This window comes from Macadamia integrifolia, chromosome 2, assembly GCF_013358625.1.
Source record: "Macadamia integrifolia cultivar HAES 741 chromosome 2, SCU_Mint_v3, whole genome shotgun sequence".
In the NCBI taxonomy this organism is placed as follows: Eukaryota; Viridiplantae; Streptophyta; class Magnoliopsida; order Proteales; family Proteaceae; genus Macadamia; species Macadamia integrifolia.
Genome location: NC_056558.1, coordinates 18993434 through 19006402, shown reverse-complemented (window position 1 = coordinate 19006402; position 12969 = coordinate 18993434). Strand labels below are relative to the sequence as shown.

General features: G+C 39.4%; 1 protein-coding gene and 1 long non-coding RNA gene across 2 annotated transcripts; both read left to right on the top strand.

Moving 5' to 3' along the window:
• The first annotated feature begins 1430 nt into the window (after window positions 1-1430).
• On the top strand, window positions 1431-5033 carry LOC122071987. The gene is made up of 2 exons (XR_006138312.1): window positions 1431-1788; window positions 4801-5033. It is a non-coding gene; the product is annotated as an uncharacterized LOC122071987 (long non-coding RNA).
• A 1455-nt stretch (window positions 5034-6488) lies between these two features.
• Window positions 6489-10051, top strand: LOC122072074 (mitochondrial import inner membrane translocase subunit TIM17-2-like). The gene is made up of 2 exons (XM_042636616.1): window positions 6489-7398; window positions 9491-10051. Exon 1 carries the CDS (start codon window positions 6687-6689, stop codon window positions 7371-7373), a length of 687 nt encoding a protein of 228 aa, XP_042492550.1. The 5' UTR covers window positions 6489-6686; the 3' UTR covers window positions 7374-7398; window positions 9491-10051.
• The last annotated feature ends 2918 nt before the right edge of the window (window positions 10052-12969 follow it).

Here is a 12969-nt window from a genome sequence, read left to right as displayed (position 1 = left end):
TTTACCGCAAAAAACAGTGCTTCAAGTTGGTTTTTCTTCGCTGAGGTTGGGAACGACTAATAAGGAAGGAAGAAGAGAAGAAGAGGTTTTGCAGAAGAAGGTAAGTTGGTCGGCTCAAAGTTAGTGCTTTTTTTATCTATAATTCTTTTTGCTTTCATTCTCTTTGAATCACTTCAGCGGATATATTAAATGTATAGTGGAGAAACTAGTAAAAGTGTGATTTCTATGTGATTTCAATGTGAGCTCAAGTTACTTGCCTATGAATCACTTTAATATCAGAGAAACATTCGAGGTCCTATTCTTGCTACTGGAGGTTGTTTCTTGCCTTTATAACACTGTCATATTGCTACTCCATTGGGGTACTGCCAGCGGCATCAGTTGTTGGTGTTTTCCCTGTTGATTTTGAAGTCCTAGAAGTGCAGATCCATCCATTAGTTGTTGATCTCTTCCAAGGTTGTCACACCATACAAAAATTCTTGTTATAACCTGCTTGGTCACATAAGATATTGATTCTCCTGTAGAGTTGGTTCTTAGTTGAACCGGTTCTACATTATAATTCCTTTAAGAGTTTAAGACTTTCACATTTGAGCCTACATAGAAGAGAATCATTAGTCAAGAGATAATCACATAAAAGAAGAAATGCTTAGTATTTACTATTTCGTGAAATATCAAATGGTAGTAACATTAGGAAAAGCAAATTCTAAGACTTGTTACTTTTTCTGACGGAATTGCCAAAGACCTATGAGATTTCAAGAAGTAAGCCTAATTTGAGCAGTAGCATAAAGGACTTAACTTACATCTCGGGAACATCAAGGATAACAAAGTTATTTTTCTTCATGTGTTTGTGTTGGAGAGAGAGAGAGAGATGATTTAATCTATATAGGCTTCTTGATAATGATCGTGATTTTCATCTTCATACCATTGCCTCCCTCTTGGTCAGAATTTGCTACAAAAGAGGATGATTTAGCATATAAATGAAATAGATGGGTTGAGGGCATGCATGGCTGCATACATAAACTCATGATAGCTCTATAAAACAACCCTCATTAATAGGACCTAATTGACAGAAAGGATATTGGACTGTATATTTTGAACCCTAGGTATACAACAGTTTAAGGAGAAACTGACATATTAGAAGGTCAAGTAGAAGGGGAAAAGTGGCCTAGAGGTGTGGACATGGTCCCACAATGGGTGTACTAACCAAGGTAGAGGACTAGGCTACTGCGGGGCCAAAAATAAGGCAACCGGTGGGAGAGCCTCTGGCCAACTGGCCTGCTGGTTCGGGTAGTAGAATGCCTGGAAATGGTATTTTTTTTTCTATGGGCCCCACTGTTTTGTAGGGTTTTCCACCCATCTCCTACCATATATAGGGGCCTGTTACGGGGTTTAAATGCATCCAGTTACATTTCAAACCCCCCCAACCCATTACGTAGTTATTGACCTTTATAGACGTATAAAAATGGGTTTTTAGTTAGGTTTAGAGCCAAACAGACCTTAAGTCTGTTTAGCTATATAAAGGGTTGAGAAGGGTCGATTATTGCCCTTTGTAAAACTGATATATTTATAGGAAACAGAGGAGGAAAGAAAAGCAAGAAAAGAGAAGAGAAGAGGGAGTGCAACTGCTACCTCTCTGTTGATACTGAGGTTGTTGTTATTACCATGCATGTATTCTTGCATGCTATCTACAGCAGGAAGAGACTACCAAAGATGTTGCTACTACAAGAAGTTGGAATCCGAGCTGCCCAATTGTTAGTGGAGTCACCTGCACACCTCTATAACACAGGAGATGTAATAAACCCTAACCCATCCCATTGAATTGAGCTAGGGTAAGAATCGGTTAGGGGTAGGGGTAGTGTAAACTTGAAATTGGAAGTTGGGAATTTTTTGTGGAAACCTAAAACAGTCTTCCATAGCAAAATCCCTAATTTCTGTGCTCTAATTGGAATCCAATTAACATGAAACCCATCTCTATAAACACTGGAATTTAGGGTTCCTATGATTTCAGTGGTAAGAGGTGAAATTTGGATGGAAATCAAAGTTAATTAAGTGGAAATTGAGTCCATACATTATAGCAGAATTTTGATAGTATTGGAATTGAAATTCTAATAGAATTTTTATAAATTAATGGTAGGAATTTTGTTGTGAACCTGAATTGGGCTAGAATCCTACATGTAAGGTTACTAGTATTTGCATCCAACCCAATTCAGTGATCGAGGGAAAATGGCTTAATTCAGCTTCACAGAAATTGGAGCAGTTGGAAACAGTAGGGAAGAATCGAATTCTGCAAAATAAGGGGGAACCAGTGGGACATGATCGGCCAGCCGGTTGTCCCTGTTGTCTCCCACCGGTTAGGGTTCCAGTGGCCAGATAGGATCTGTACCAGGTCAGCAAACCTTGAATCTTATTCTAGAAGCTGTATGCATAGGATTTTAATAGAAATGGAGCCCATGAAAGTAGGATGCAGTGTTTGGGATTCTAAGATCCTGAGTGGACTGTTGCTATGAGGACACCCCTACGTAAGTGTGGGACCCACTAGTGGTTTCCCTACATGTGACTCCAGTAATGAAGGAGGTTGAAACCCTAGACTATACAGAAAGAACAATCATATGCCCAAGTGAATTTGGAAATTGGTATGATGTACTTAGGCTAATTAGAATGGAATTACTACTACAAAATATTTTAATGCAATCCATTGCATAAATAGGAACCTAACTCATCGATGAGGACATGAATCTTATTTTTTGGAATTTATTGCATTAGTTATTCGGGTTTTCAAGTGAGTGGGTGATTGACTTATTTTACGGAGTATTTTAATATTTCCACTTATGTATGCTCATGTGGATTTTGATGAATTCTGTGTTTTGAGATTTATTTTATGGGAAAAGATTGGGAGTGCTAGTGGGTTACATTGGAATTAGGAATGCTTGCACTTGTTGACCGTTAGATGAAACATAAGCAATCTCATCATTTAGATGACCGTTTTCTAACATAAACTTCCCACCATTGGTGCTTTACAATCTCTTTTCTTTTACTTCTCTGCTTCTGTCTCCATCTACATCTCCGTCTCTGGCTCCCGCTCCCGCTGCCTCTCTTCTTTGTCTTCTTTGTAGAATCACTGCAACCCACCTCCTCGTCTCCTTCTCCCTCTCCCGCTCCCACCCCTAATCCATCGTTCACCCCAACCCTCTCCCCTCCCAATTCACCGAGAAGCAGACCACCGACGGGCGACCAATGAGCAATGACCAAAGAGACCTGCGAGCAGCGAGCTACGAGCTATGACTTCGACTAGCGATGAGCTACGAATATGGTTCATCATTAGCACCTTTGTGTTATGAATGTTAAAGGATTAATTTCTTTGATTGAATCAAATAGATGTTCTCCAAAACATATTTTTTGTGGAGTAAAGGATGTTCAGTAAGGCAGAACAATGGAACAAGAACAATCGTCCTTCTCTCTGACACTTATTAACCAAAAAAGTTAAAAAATAAAAAAGGAAATTTACATCCACCTTTTTTCATGTTTGCCTTCACTTTTCCTTTGTATTTCAATTCACGCTTCAGAGGTTTCTTTAGTGTCAGCTTACAACCGTTGTAATTGCATGGGTCTCAACGTTTGCTTTTGTCTTCCATGTGTTTGTTAGTTAACTCTTCATCTCTAAGCTTAAGGTCGGATAGTTGGAATTGCAATTATTCTTGATCTCTAATGGTGGTTAACAATTCAGGGAGTTTTTGTCTATACGGTTTGTGGCAAATGTTGTCTCACATAGACTGGCTTCTCTTCCTAAGCCTTTACTGGGCTTTGTTTTTCAAACTCTCACAGCTTCTGGGATCTTGTTATGGTAGGATTGCTTTATCTCGAGCAGCAACAGCACAGCACAGTTTCAGTGGCAGGGAGAGAGAAAGAGGGGGAGAGAAAAGGTGTAGCAACGGTGGAGTAAGAGTTTGGATTTGTTACCTCAATCCAACGGTTAAATTTAAGATGAACGAATCCTCCAGCTAATATACCGCTAGCATTCGTAATTCCATTGTAAACCGCTAGCATACCTAACCCTCTCCCTTATTATATATATATATATATATATATTTCACATGTTGCATGATTTTATTGACTTTGATGTGATGGAGGTTTTGTGGATGTGTAATATGATAATTGTGTGGTAATGATTGTAATATTGACGATTTGAGGCATGGTGTAGCCGAGTCATGGGCTCAGAGGTCAGTATTACAGTTATGGCCACAATGTGTGATGGATGTTATGGATGCATATAGATGCATATGGTTAGGATCACATCCTAGTGCTATAACCCCTTGCCAGTAGGGGGTAAGATATTGCCTAATCCCACTCGGTGGTAAGTCGTGCAGGACTACTATGCCTGGATATTACATACTGTAGCCTGAGAGGGCACAACATGGTACGACGTACCTTATGCATGACTATTGGACCATGGGGGACCAAGGCTTTGACCAGGTTCATGTGTCAGGGGTTGCTATTTAGGGGTTAGCTGGGGGACCGAGGCTCTGACCGGGACTGGTTGACTCCTGCTTGTTACTAGCTTGTATTCTTGAGGCCCAACATACAGGGTAGAGAATGCCACTTACGTTGCCTATAGTACTTATACCTACAGTCATTGAGACTTAGTAATTAGAATCAATATAGAATAATAAATGAATCATATGGATTTTTCATCTAGAGATTGTAATATTACTGTGAGTATGTGTTACATCATAATGATGTGTGTGCTTGCATGCTCACCTCTCACTGGGCTTGTGAAACTCACCCCACATTGATTACTTTTTTTAGATGGCGGAACCTGAACTAAAGTGGATCGAGAGACTCAGCAAGGGTTGTGAGGCTGTGTTTGCGTGACATCATATGGAAGACTGAGATATCTTTTTCTTTTAAGATTCTATTATTATGCTTGTAAGGTATATCTTATTATGGTAATTGTGTGTTGTGAACAAATTGAGTCTGTAATTATTATTTATCATTTAGATTTGATCATCATGGGTTATGCAAATTATGAATTTCCCTTATATGCGTAATCTGATTTGGTAGAAGACATTGTACTTGTGTAAGGTCATCTCTACATGAGATCCTGGTGGTTCAGGCTGTACAGTAAGGTATCTAGTGCCGCATACCTTGGCTTGGAAAAACGGGGTGTGACAGTGACAACCAAAGTTAAAATCTTAGGTCCTCACTTAGGCACCCCAAGCCAAGCATAAGAACAAAAGGTGGCAATAAAATCCAAAATCTCAGGTCCTCACCTATACACTTCAAGTTGAGCATAATTAATCGAGGTGACAGTCAAAGTAAAAGCCAAAACCTTTGGTCCTTGCTTAAGCACCTCAAGCCAAGCATAATGGATTGAGGTGGCAACTCCTAGAATACCCCTCCTGCTAGGATACGGGCAGTGTGAATAGAAGGCTTAACTATCCTGTATTTCTATTAGGATTTCTGATAAAAGTACCTTAATTGTGAATGAATTACAATTGATGTAGCAAAATCAGAGTATATAAACGCAACTTAGCTTAAAATGGTTGGGGAAGAAGCTAATGTAAGATATATTACATAACCATGTTTTATCCTTCACAAAAATTATCAAAACATACATATAATATCCCACGAATTATCATCATAAAAAATACGACACCAAATGATGTCGGGCAACATCTCCCTCAGCTCAAGATACAGCATGAGCACGAGAATCGCAAGCACAATCTAGATCATGCTCATCGGGCTTTAGTGCCCATAGTCACCACAATACTCAATCATGGAGAAGGAGGATCATTGCTCAAGCGTACAACGATACCTGCATCATCATCATCTAAAAGTAACACACATGTGATGTAAGCTCCAACTAGCTTAGTGAAAGATGAGATTCATGTAAACAAGCATAATTTAACTATGATGCAAGAACGACGCAATGCATTTTAACTTATCCACCTAAAATATAACCAAGTCGGGTTCATGTTACTATGACGAATTAGGTAATATCTCTGGTCTTGAAATCGCACAATGATCATCTAACGATACAAACTCTAGTCATGATTAAGAATCTACCTATCTCAAAATATGACGATCCGTCACCCAACAAACCCCCGATAACTCTTCACGAGAGTCACGACCCCAAAATTAACCAATTTTATTTCAATTCTATTTTAAATAACCAATTTTGATTTTAATTTTTTATTCTAAGTTGACACCTTTACATGAAACCGTGGCCCACATAAGAAAGCAAAAGTAAGATTATGTCGGAGGCTCGAGTGCTTGACCACTTGACCATGGTCTACCCCAAGAAAAACCGGTAACTTGGGGTTGGAGGTTTTTCCTCTGGGCGAGTGAAGCAATTGCCTTACGGCACAAGATGAAGGCAGGAGAACATATATGACCGGGAAAGTCGGTTGAGGTTAACAGTTTCACCCACGGGTTCGTTGAAAAAGTCCACGCGTACAAGAAAGCACATATAGGGTTTCCGAGTCTGATCCGAGTCAGATAACTCGGATTGGGGAATCGGGAATCCCCTCCTGTCTCGAAAGTGTGGATCGGGCAGGGAACGACCGCACCGCCTCTCCTCTGCCAACTTTTTATGGAGTTTTCCGCAGCTTTGACGCCATCTCTGAATCTCAAACCATCGATTTATAGAAGAGAGAAGAAGCCCTCAAAGCCATCTCTGATTCTCTGACCTCATGGGAACTCCGGAGACCTCGCGTGAGCCCTGCCCGGATCGAATCCTGGACGACATCGGCGGTGCCTTCGGCATGGGCGCCGTCGGTGGCTCAGCCTTCCATTTCTTGAAAGGTATCTACAACTCTCCTAAGGGTGAGCGTTTGATCGGTGGCTCTCAGGCGGTGCGGATGAATGCTCCTCGCGTCGGTGGAAGCTTTGCGGTATGGGGTGGTCTGTTCTCCGCTTTTGACTGTACCATGGTCTACGTCCGCCAGAAGGAAGATCCATGGAACTCCATCTTCGCTGGAGCCGCCACCGGTGGTTTCCTCCAGATGCGTCAAGGGCTTGGTGCGGCATCGAGGTCGGCTTTGTTTGGTGGGGTATTACTCGCTTTGATTGAAGGAGCTGGGATCATGCTCAACAGGGTTCTTAGTGCTCCTCAGAATTTACCCCCGATGGAGGAGTCTTTTCCCAATATGGCGGGTGCCCCTGGATTTCCTATGGGTCAGTTGCCAAATACGGCTCCGACGTCTTTTGAGACTCCTACCGAGTCGTCGTCTTCTCCTTCATGGTTCGGAGGGTTATTCGGTGGCGGCAAGAAGCAGGAGTCTGGGTCAACCAGTGGTGGTGCTGGTGGAGGCAAGTCAGAAATTTTGGAGAGCTTTGACACGCCGAGCACGCCGATCCCTTCATTTGAATTCAAGTGAGACGAATGAGAGGAATTATGTAGTGGTAAGACATGTTTTGTTTATTTACCCTTGATACCAATAAAATTAAATTTGATCAATGTTCCCTCCCCACCCCCCATTTTAATTTCTGTGGAGATTATCAAATCCATGATTTGATTCATGTTCTGTCATTCACTATCCTGGTTTTAGATGTATGAGTTGATATAGTTCTTACTTGACGTCGACATTTGATCACTGAAAAGATCAGAATCTCATTGTTGTTGGTCACCGTTAATTATTATTGATTATCGAAGTCATAACCAGAACCTGTTTGTTTATCTAATAGGCAAGCAATATCCTGCAATAATATCTTTTCTACCACAACCCACTAGGGTTTGTACTGGTCGGTGTACCTTTTTATTTCATTTTCTTTTTCTGCTTTTCTATTTTTAGGTATTCCATCAATGTTCAAGTTTACTTCTCTCGAAATGGATTATATCTCTGTTCAATTAGCTTCTTTGTCTGAAACCCGTTTCACTTCTCTGGAGAAGAAATAACAGCAGTGTGAGGAATTAAAATTTAACTGTATGTTAAAAGCAACCACCAAAGTGATATTTATGAAAAATTGTCTGGAGTTGTTGGATTTCTCGGTTTATTGCCACAGCTGGTTGCTGAACCCTGAACAGGCAGTGAATATATCCAGGCTTCATATGCTTGAGGCAGACAGGATTTTGTTGGCGAGATGAAGACAACCACTCCTGTATGCTCATACTGATTATAAATTAAACATAGCAAGCTGCACTGTCCTTTATTGTAACATGAATAAACCATCTTAGTCGATTCCTCCCCACCCAACCCAAAATATTTTAGGAGAAAGGAAGCAGTTTTCCTAGACATTGTGTCCATCATGGAATCCATGTATGTCATAAAAATCTACTAAGTGGCAGGTTTTGGATGGGGCTGAAATTTTGGGGCAGACGACAGTCTCCAAGTTCTTCTGCATACTGTCAAGTTTCAGCTCGTACAGAGTTGGCCAAGTGGCAGAAGAAAGCTTTGAAAATGCAACAAAAAAACAAATTCTTATTGAGAACGATGAACATTTGGAAATATAAGGGGGATATGCCAATACGTGGGAGGGTATATGATTGACGTTGAGTCTGAATTTTTAGACATTATGGCCAATGATAACTCCTTCTTAGATATTCAATGGTTGGATTTGCCACATCATACTTTCATGTGGTACAATTAGGTATGAATCAAGAATTTCCAGAGAATAATATCTCCCCCCCCCCCTCCAAAAGAAAAATTCTTGCCCCTATTGTTGTTATGTTTATGTTCCTATTAATGCAAACAATTTTCTCATTTCTCCACAAAGCAGACCATATTATAAAACTTTCCTTTTGATTTAATGATAGCGATGATCATTTAACATTCTCGAAGCACCTGTTTCCTTGTAATGCTATGGGAAAAGTTCTCAATCTTTGACTCCTTATTGATTATTAAATCATTACAATGGAAGTCAATGCTTTATTGTTTTTTGCATCGGATTGAATTATAGCTTCATGCTTTAGGTGGACAATTGGTGTAACCTACTGCTGTTCTTTGTAACTTATATACTTGTTTGCATCCCCGAAATATTTTACTTTCGTGAACGTGGTGGGGGAATTTCAAGTACTGTGTGCTATATGGTGAACAGATAGGATTTTTTATTTGTTGTATATGGAATGGGTCTAGTTTTTATTTTATCTTATTTTATTTTTTTGTGTGGGGGACGCTGGTAGGTTTTTGTTGCTGGATAATTTGAATATTTGATTATTCTTCTATTTTATCTGTTGGGTTCACTAATTCACCACCACCTTTGTTTGCTGAGAAGAGCTTATGAATCCAAGGTTCTGTTTGTTTTGTCTATTTACTACCCGCTTAGTTATATTTCATTTTGCTGCATTAATCTATCCTTGCAGTTTGTGCAAGACCTAGAAAAGGTAGGGAGCTGTTTTGACCTTTGGATGCTTTACACCTCTTCTCACCAAATCAATCATACTTTTCATGCATGGTTATCTATTTTTCTTGCTGTAGTCTGTATTTTGTTGTTCTTTAGTTGTATCAGTTGGTTTGCTTTAAAAGGTGAATTGGGTTGATGTATTGTGATTTTACAGGAGGATCTAATCATTGTTGAGGCTGAGGAAATTTGGTTATGGGCCTGTTTGAAATAGTAGAAGTACAGAAGATAGGAGGTGACAATAAGCATAGAAATTTTATTTGCAAGAAAGTGGTAGAAGTACAGAAGATGGGAGGGGTAACAATAAGCATATAAAATTTATTTGTGGGAAATGTATTCCAATGGTTAATTAGTTGGACTGGTGCAACTTCTCAAGTAACTCGTCTTACCTTTCCTTTTGTGAGCTTTCTTGTAACTTATCTCTGCTTTGTGTTCTTTTTGGGGTTGGGAAGGATGAAGAAACTTTACTGTTACATCTAATTCTTCATTGTGAATAGGAAGAAGTTGCCACCGTGCTTGAAGGTGGTTCTTGTCTTTCAAGATAGAATGGGGGCTGAAAGTCCGTGCATAGCTAATTACCTGAAAACAGAAAGAGGAGAAATGGGGGAAAGGAAGACAAGCACATGAGTTGTTTCATGTGGAGAATGTTCTTGGTGCTTGTCCTCTGATCCATCCATGAATTATAAGATCAATGAATTCTGTATACTCTTTTCTTATACTTGTTCAACTCGTCTCTTCTATATTGGCTTATATATGGTCTCTGGTTTGATGGCCAAATTTTGATCTGATCTATATGTGGCTGCATTCTGTTTCATCTTATTTTGATGGATATGGTGTGTTGTGAGTGTACCCTTTGTTGGTTTTGTTATGTTACAGTGGCTTCAAAGATCTGAAGTCAATCCCTTCTATTGTGGAGGGAAAACAGAGTCGTTGCATATTTAATCATGGCTTCAGAAATCCGATTCTGATTATGCCTGATTTTCAAATTCCTCTTTTGAATTGGCTATGAATGCCCTTAGATATTAATATTTTTCCATTTTTCGTCATTGAAGTAGCAGAAAGGCAATGATACTTATCTCTTGCAACATGATCTAGAAGTTCTCTGAAGAGATTTTAAAACCATATTGGGGATATCCAAATTCAATTGGAGTGCATGGCCTTCAAATTGGAACAATGAGGTGGAATGGATGAGTTCTCATATCCAAGGCAATTCCTTAGTAACTAAAGTGGTCAAGGTTTCATTTAGCTCATCGATTTACCACATTTGGGTTGAAAGAAATCATAGAATATTTCAAATTATTCGTACTATTATAAATGATGTGAATTAAATTTCAGCATCACACCAATAAGACATTCATCCATTGTACTCTTTAAGTCTTAAGGATCTCCCAGATCATGTAAAGAATGATAGCTGCTTTCTTAGGGAACAACATTTTTAAATGCAATCCTCAAGAGGTCTCTTATGCAGCAATCTAAACTTTGGAAACAAAAGTCTAGAATCGATTGGACACGTTTTGGAGATGTGAATGGGCTTTCAACTCGCATTTTCAAGTTATATACTTTGTTCAACCCCTTCATTGATGAAGAGTATTTCATTCCATTCACAGGCTGGGCCACTACAGTAGATTCTCTTATGCAACTTGTCGCAATGGATGAAATCACTAAGGTGGTGATGAATATGCCTACTTCTAGAGTCCCTGGGCCTGATGGCTTTCCTGGATTATTTTACCATAAAAGGTTTGGAATTCAGGTTTAGCCCTCACAATTATATCAATCCCTCCTACCTGTTTTCAAATATGATGGTCTTATGTTCGAGTTTCCACTGCTAATGGACAACTCTCTATTGCCTTTACTTATAGACTAACTTTGGAGCTTGATAACACAACTATCAACCCCATTTGGCGAGGAATTTGGCATCTCAAATCCACCCCCAACTCTGAATTTCAAAATTAGTGTAGATGGTTCTCCCTTGGCAATCCTAGACTTGCAAGTGTGGGTGGAGTTTTTTGTGAATATATTGGAGTCACATAAGCTTTCATTGCTGAAGCTATGGCTGTGGGATTGGAACTTCAAATTGATATATCTAGAAACCTTACGTTCATTATCATTGAATGAATGTGATAATATCATGGTGATTGAGATTCTTAACCAAAATTGTACATCAATCCCTTGGAAGATAGCTACTATCATCTCTGATTGCCTTATATTGAGAACACAATCCTAGGAGGTTCGTTTCGTTCATATCCTTCATCAAAATAAAATATTGTCTCTAACGTCTTTGCTAGCTTTGGCTTTGACCATCGCCATTTGCTAGAGCAAACACCAACTAATATGAAAAATAAATAAAGAAAGATCCGTATAATGCACAAAGATTTAACAAGGTTCACATACGGATGTGGTCTGCTACGTCCTTGGGCAAAGAAGAAGATGTTTCACTATGTAGAAGAGAGAATACACCCAAGTAGCGACAAGAAAACTCGCCCTGAAACTTTAGCTCGAAAACCCCCCAAATTATAATGACTTGCTCAACAAGGCAATAGTACATTATATACTCCTCCAAGTCCGGGCCTAAGCCTCCCCTCTGCTTTCAGATCTCATATCACATATCTCAGAAAACTTCCCATTCGGGTCGCCCCCAAAATATGTCGAAGCGGATCATTATTCAAAAAAGGTCAAGAATTTAAGACAAACTTAACAAATCTCCACCTTCACTTGAATTCTCCTCCAATAAACAAACAAATAACTAAAACCTTCATCTTCTCCAATAGCCCTCTTAAGGGCTGAACTCAAAAGCGGCAAATGCCAAGTAAGTTCAAGTAATGCTCGAACTTACCAACACACAAGGGCTTAGTCAACATATTAGCTGAATTGTCTTTAGTACCAATCTTCAACACTTGAAAATTACCTTGAGCAATTATCTCTTTAATGAAATGATACCGAACATTAATGTGCTTTGTTCTCTCATGATACATCTGATTTTTAGTCAAGTGAATAGTACTCTGGTTATCACAATGGATAACAGTCACCCCATGATCCATGCTGAGTTCTCCCAACAAACCTCTAAGCCAAATAGCTTTTTTAATTGCCTCAATCACTGTCATATACTCTGCTTCAGTGGTAGGTAATGCAATTGTACCCTATTAAGGAGTTTTCCAACTAACCGACTTCCTCCAAGAGTAAATACATAGCCTGTGAGTGACCTCATCTTGTCAAGATCACTTACATAATTTGAATCAACATAACCAGATAAACTATTACCATTCCTCCCAAACTCCAAACAAACACAAGAGGTCCCTTTCAAGTATCTAAGTGTCCATTTCACTGCTTCCCAATGAGCTTCATCTGAACATAGAAGTGTCTGCTCATCACACTGACAACTTGTGAAATTTCAGAACGAGTGTAAACCATAGCATACATAACGGAGTCAACTGCACTAGAGTATGGAACATGTGATATGTACACCTCTTCATCTGTCTGAGGTGATAGAGCAGCTGAAAGTCTAAAATGAGATGTAATAGAAGTACTAACAGGTTTGGCATCTTTCATGACAAAGCGCTGCAATACCTTCTCAGTGTATTTCTGTTGAGATAGCCACAACTTTCCTACTTTTCTATCCCTCTTAATTTTCATACCAAG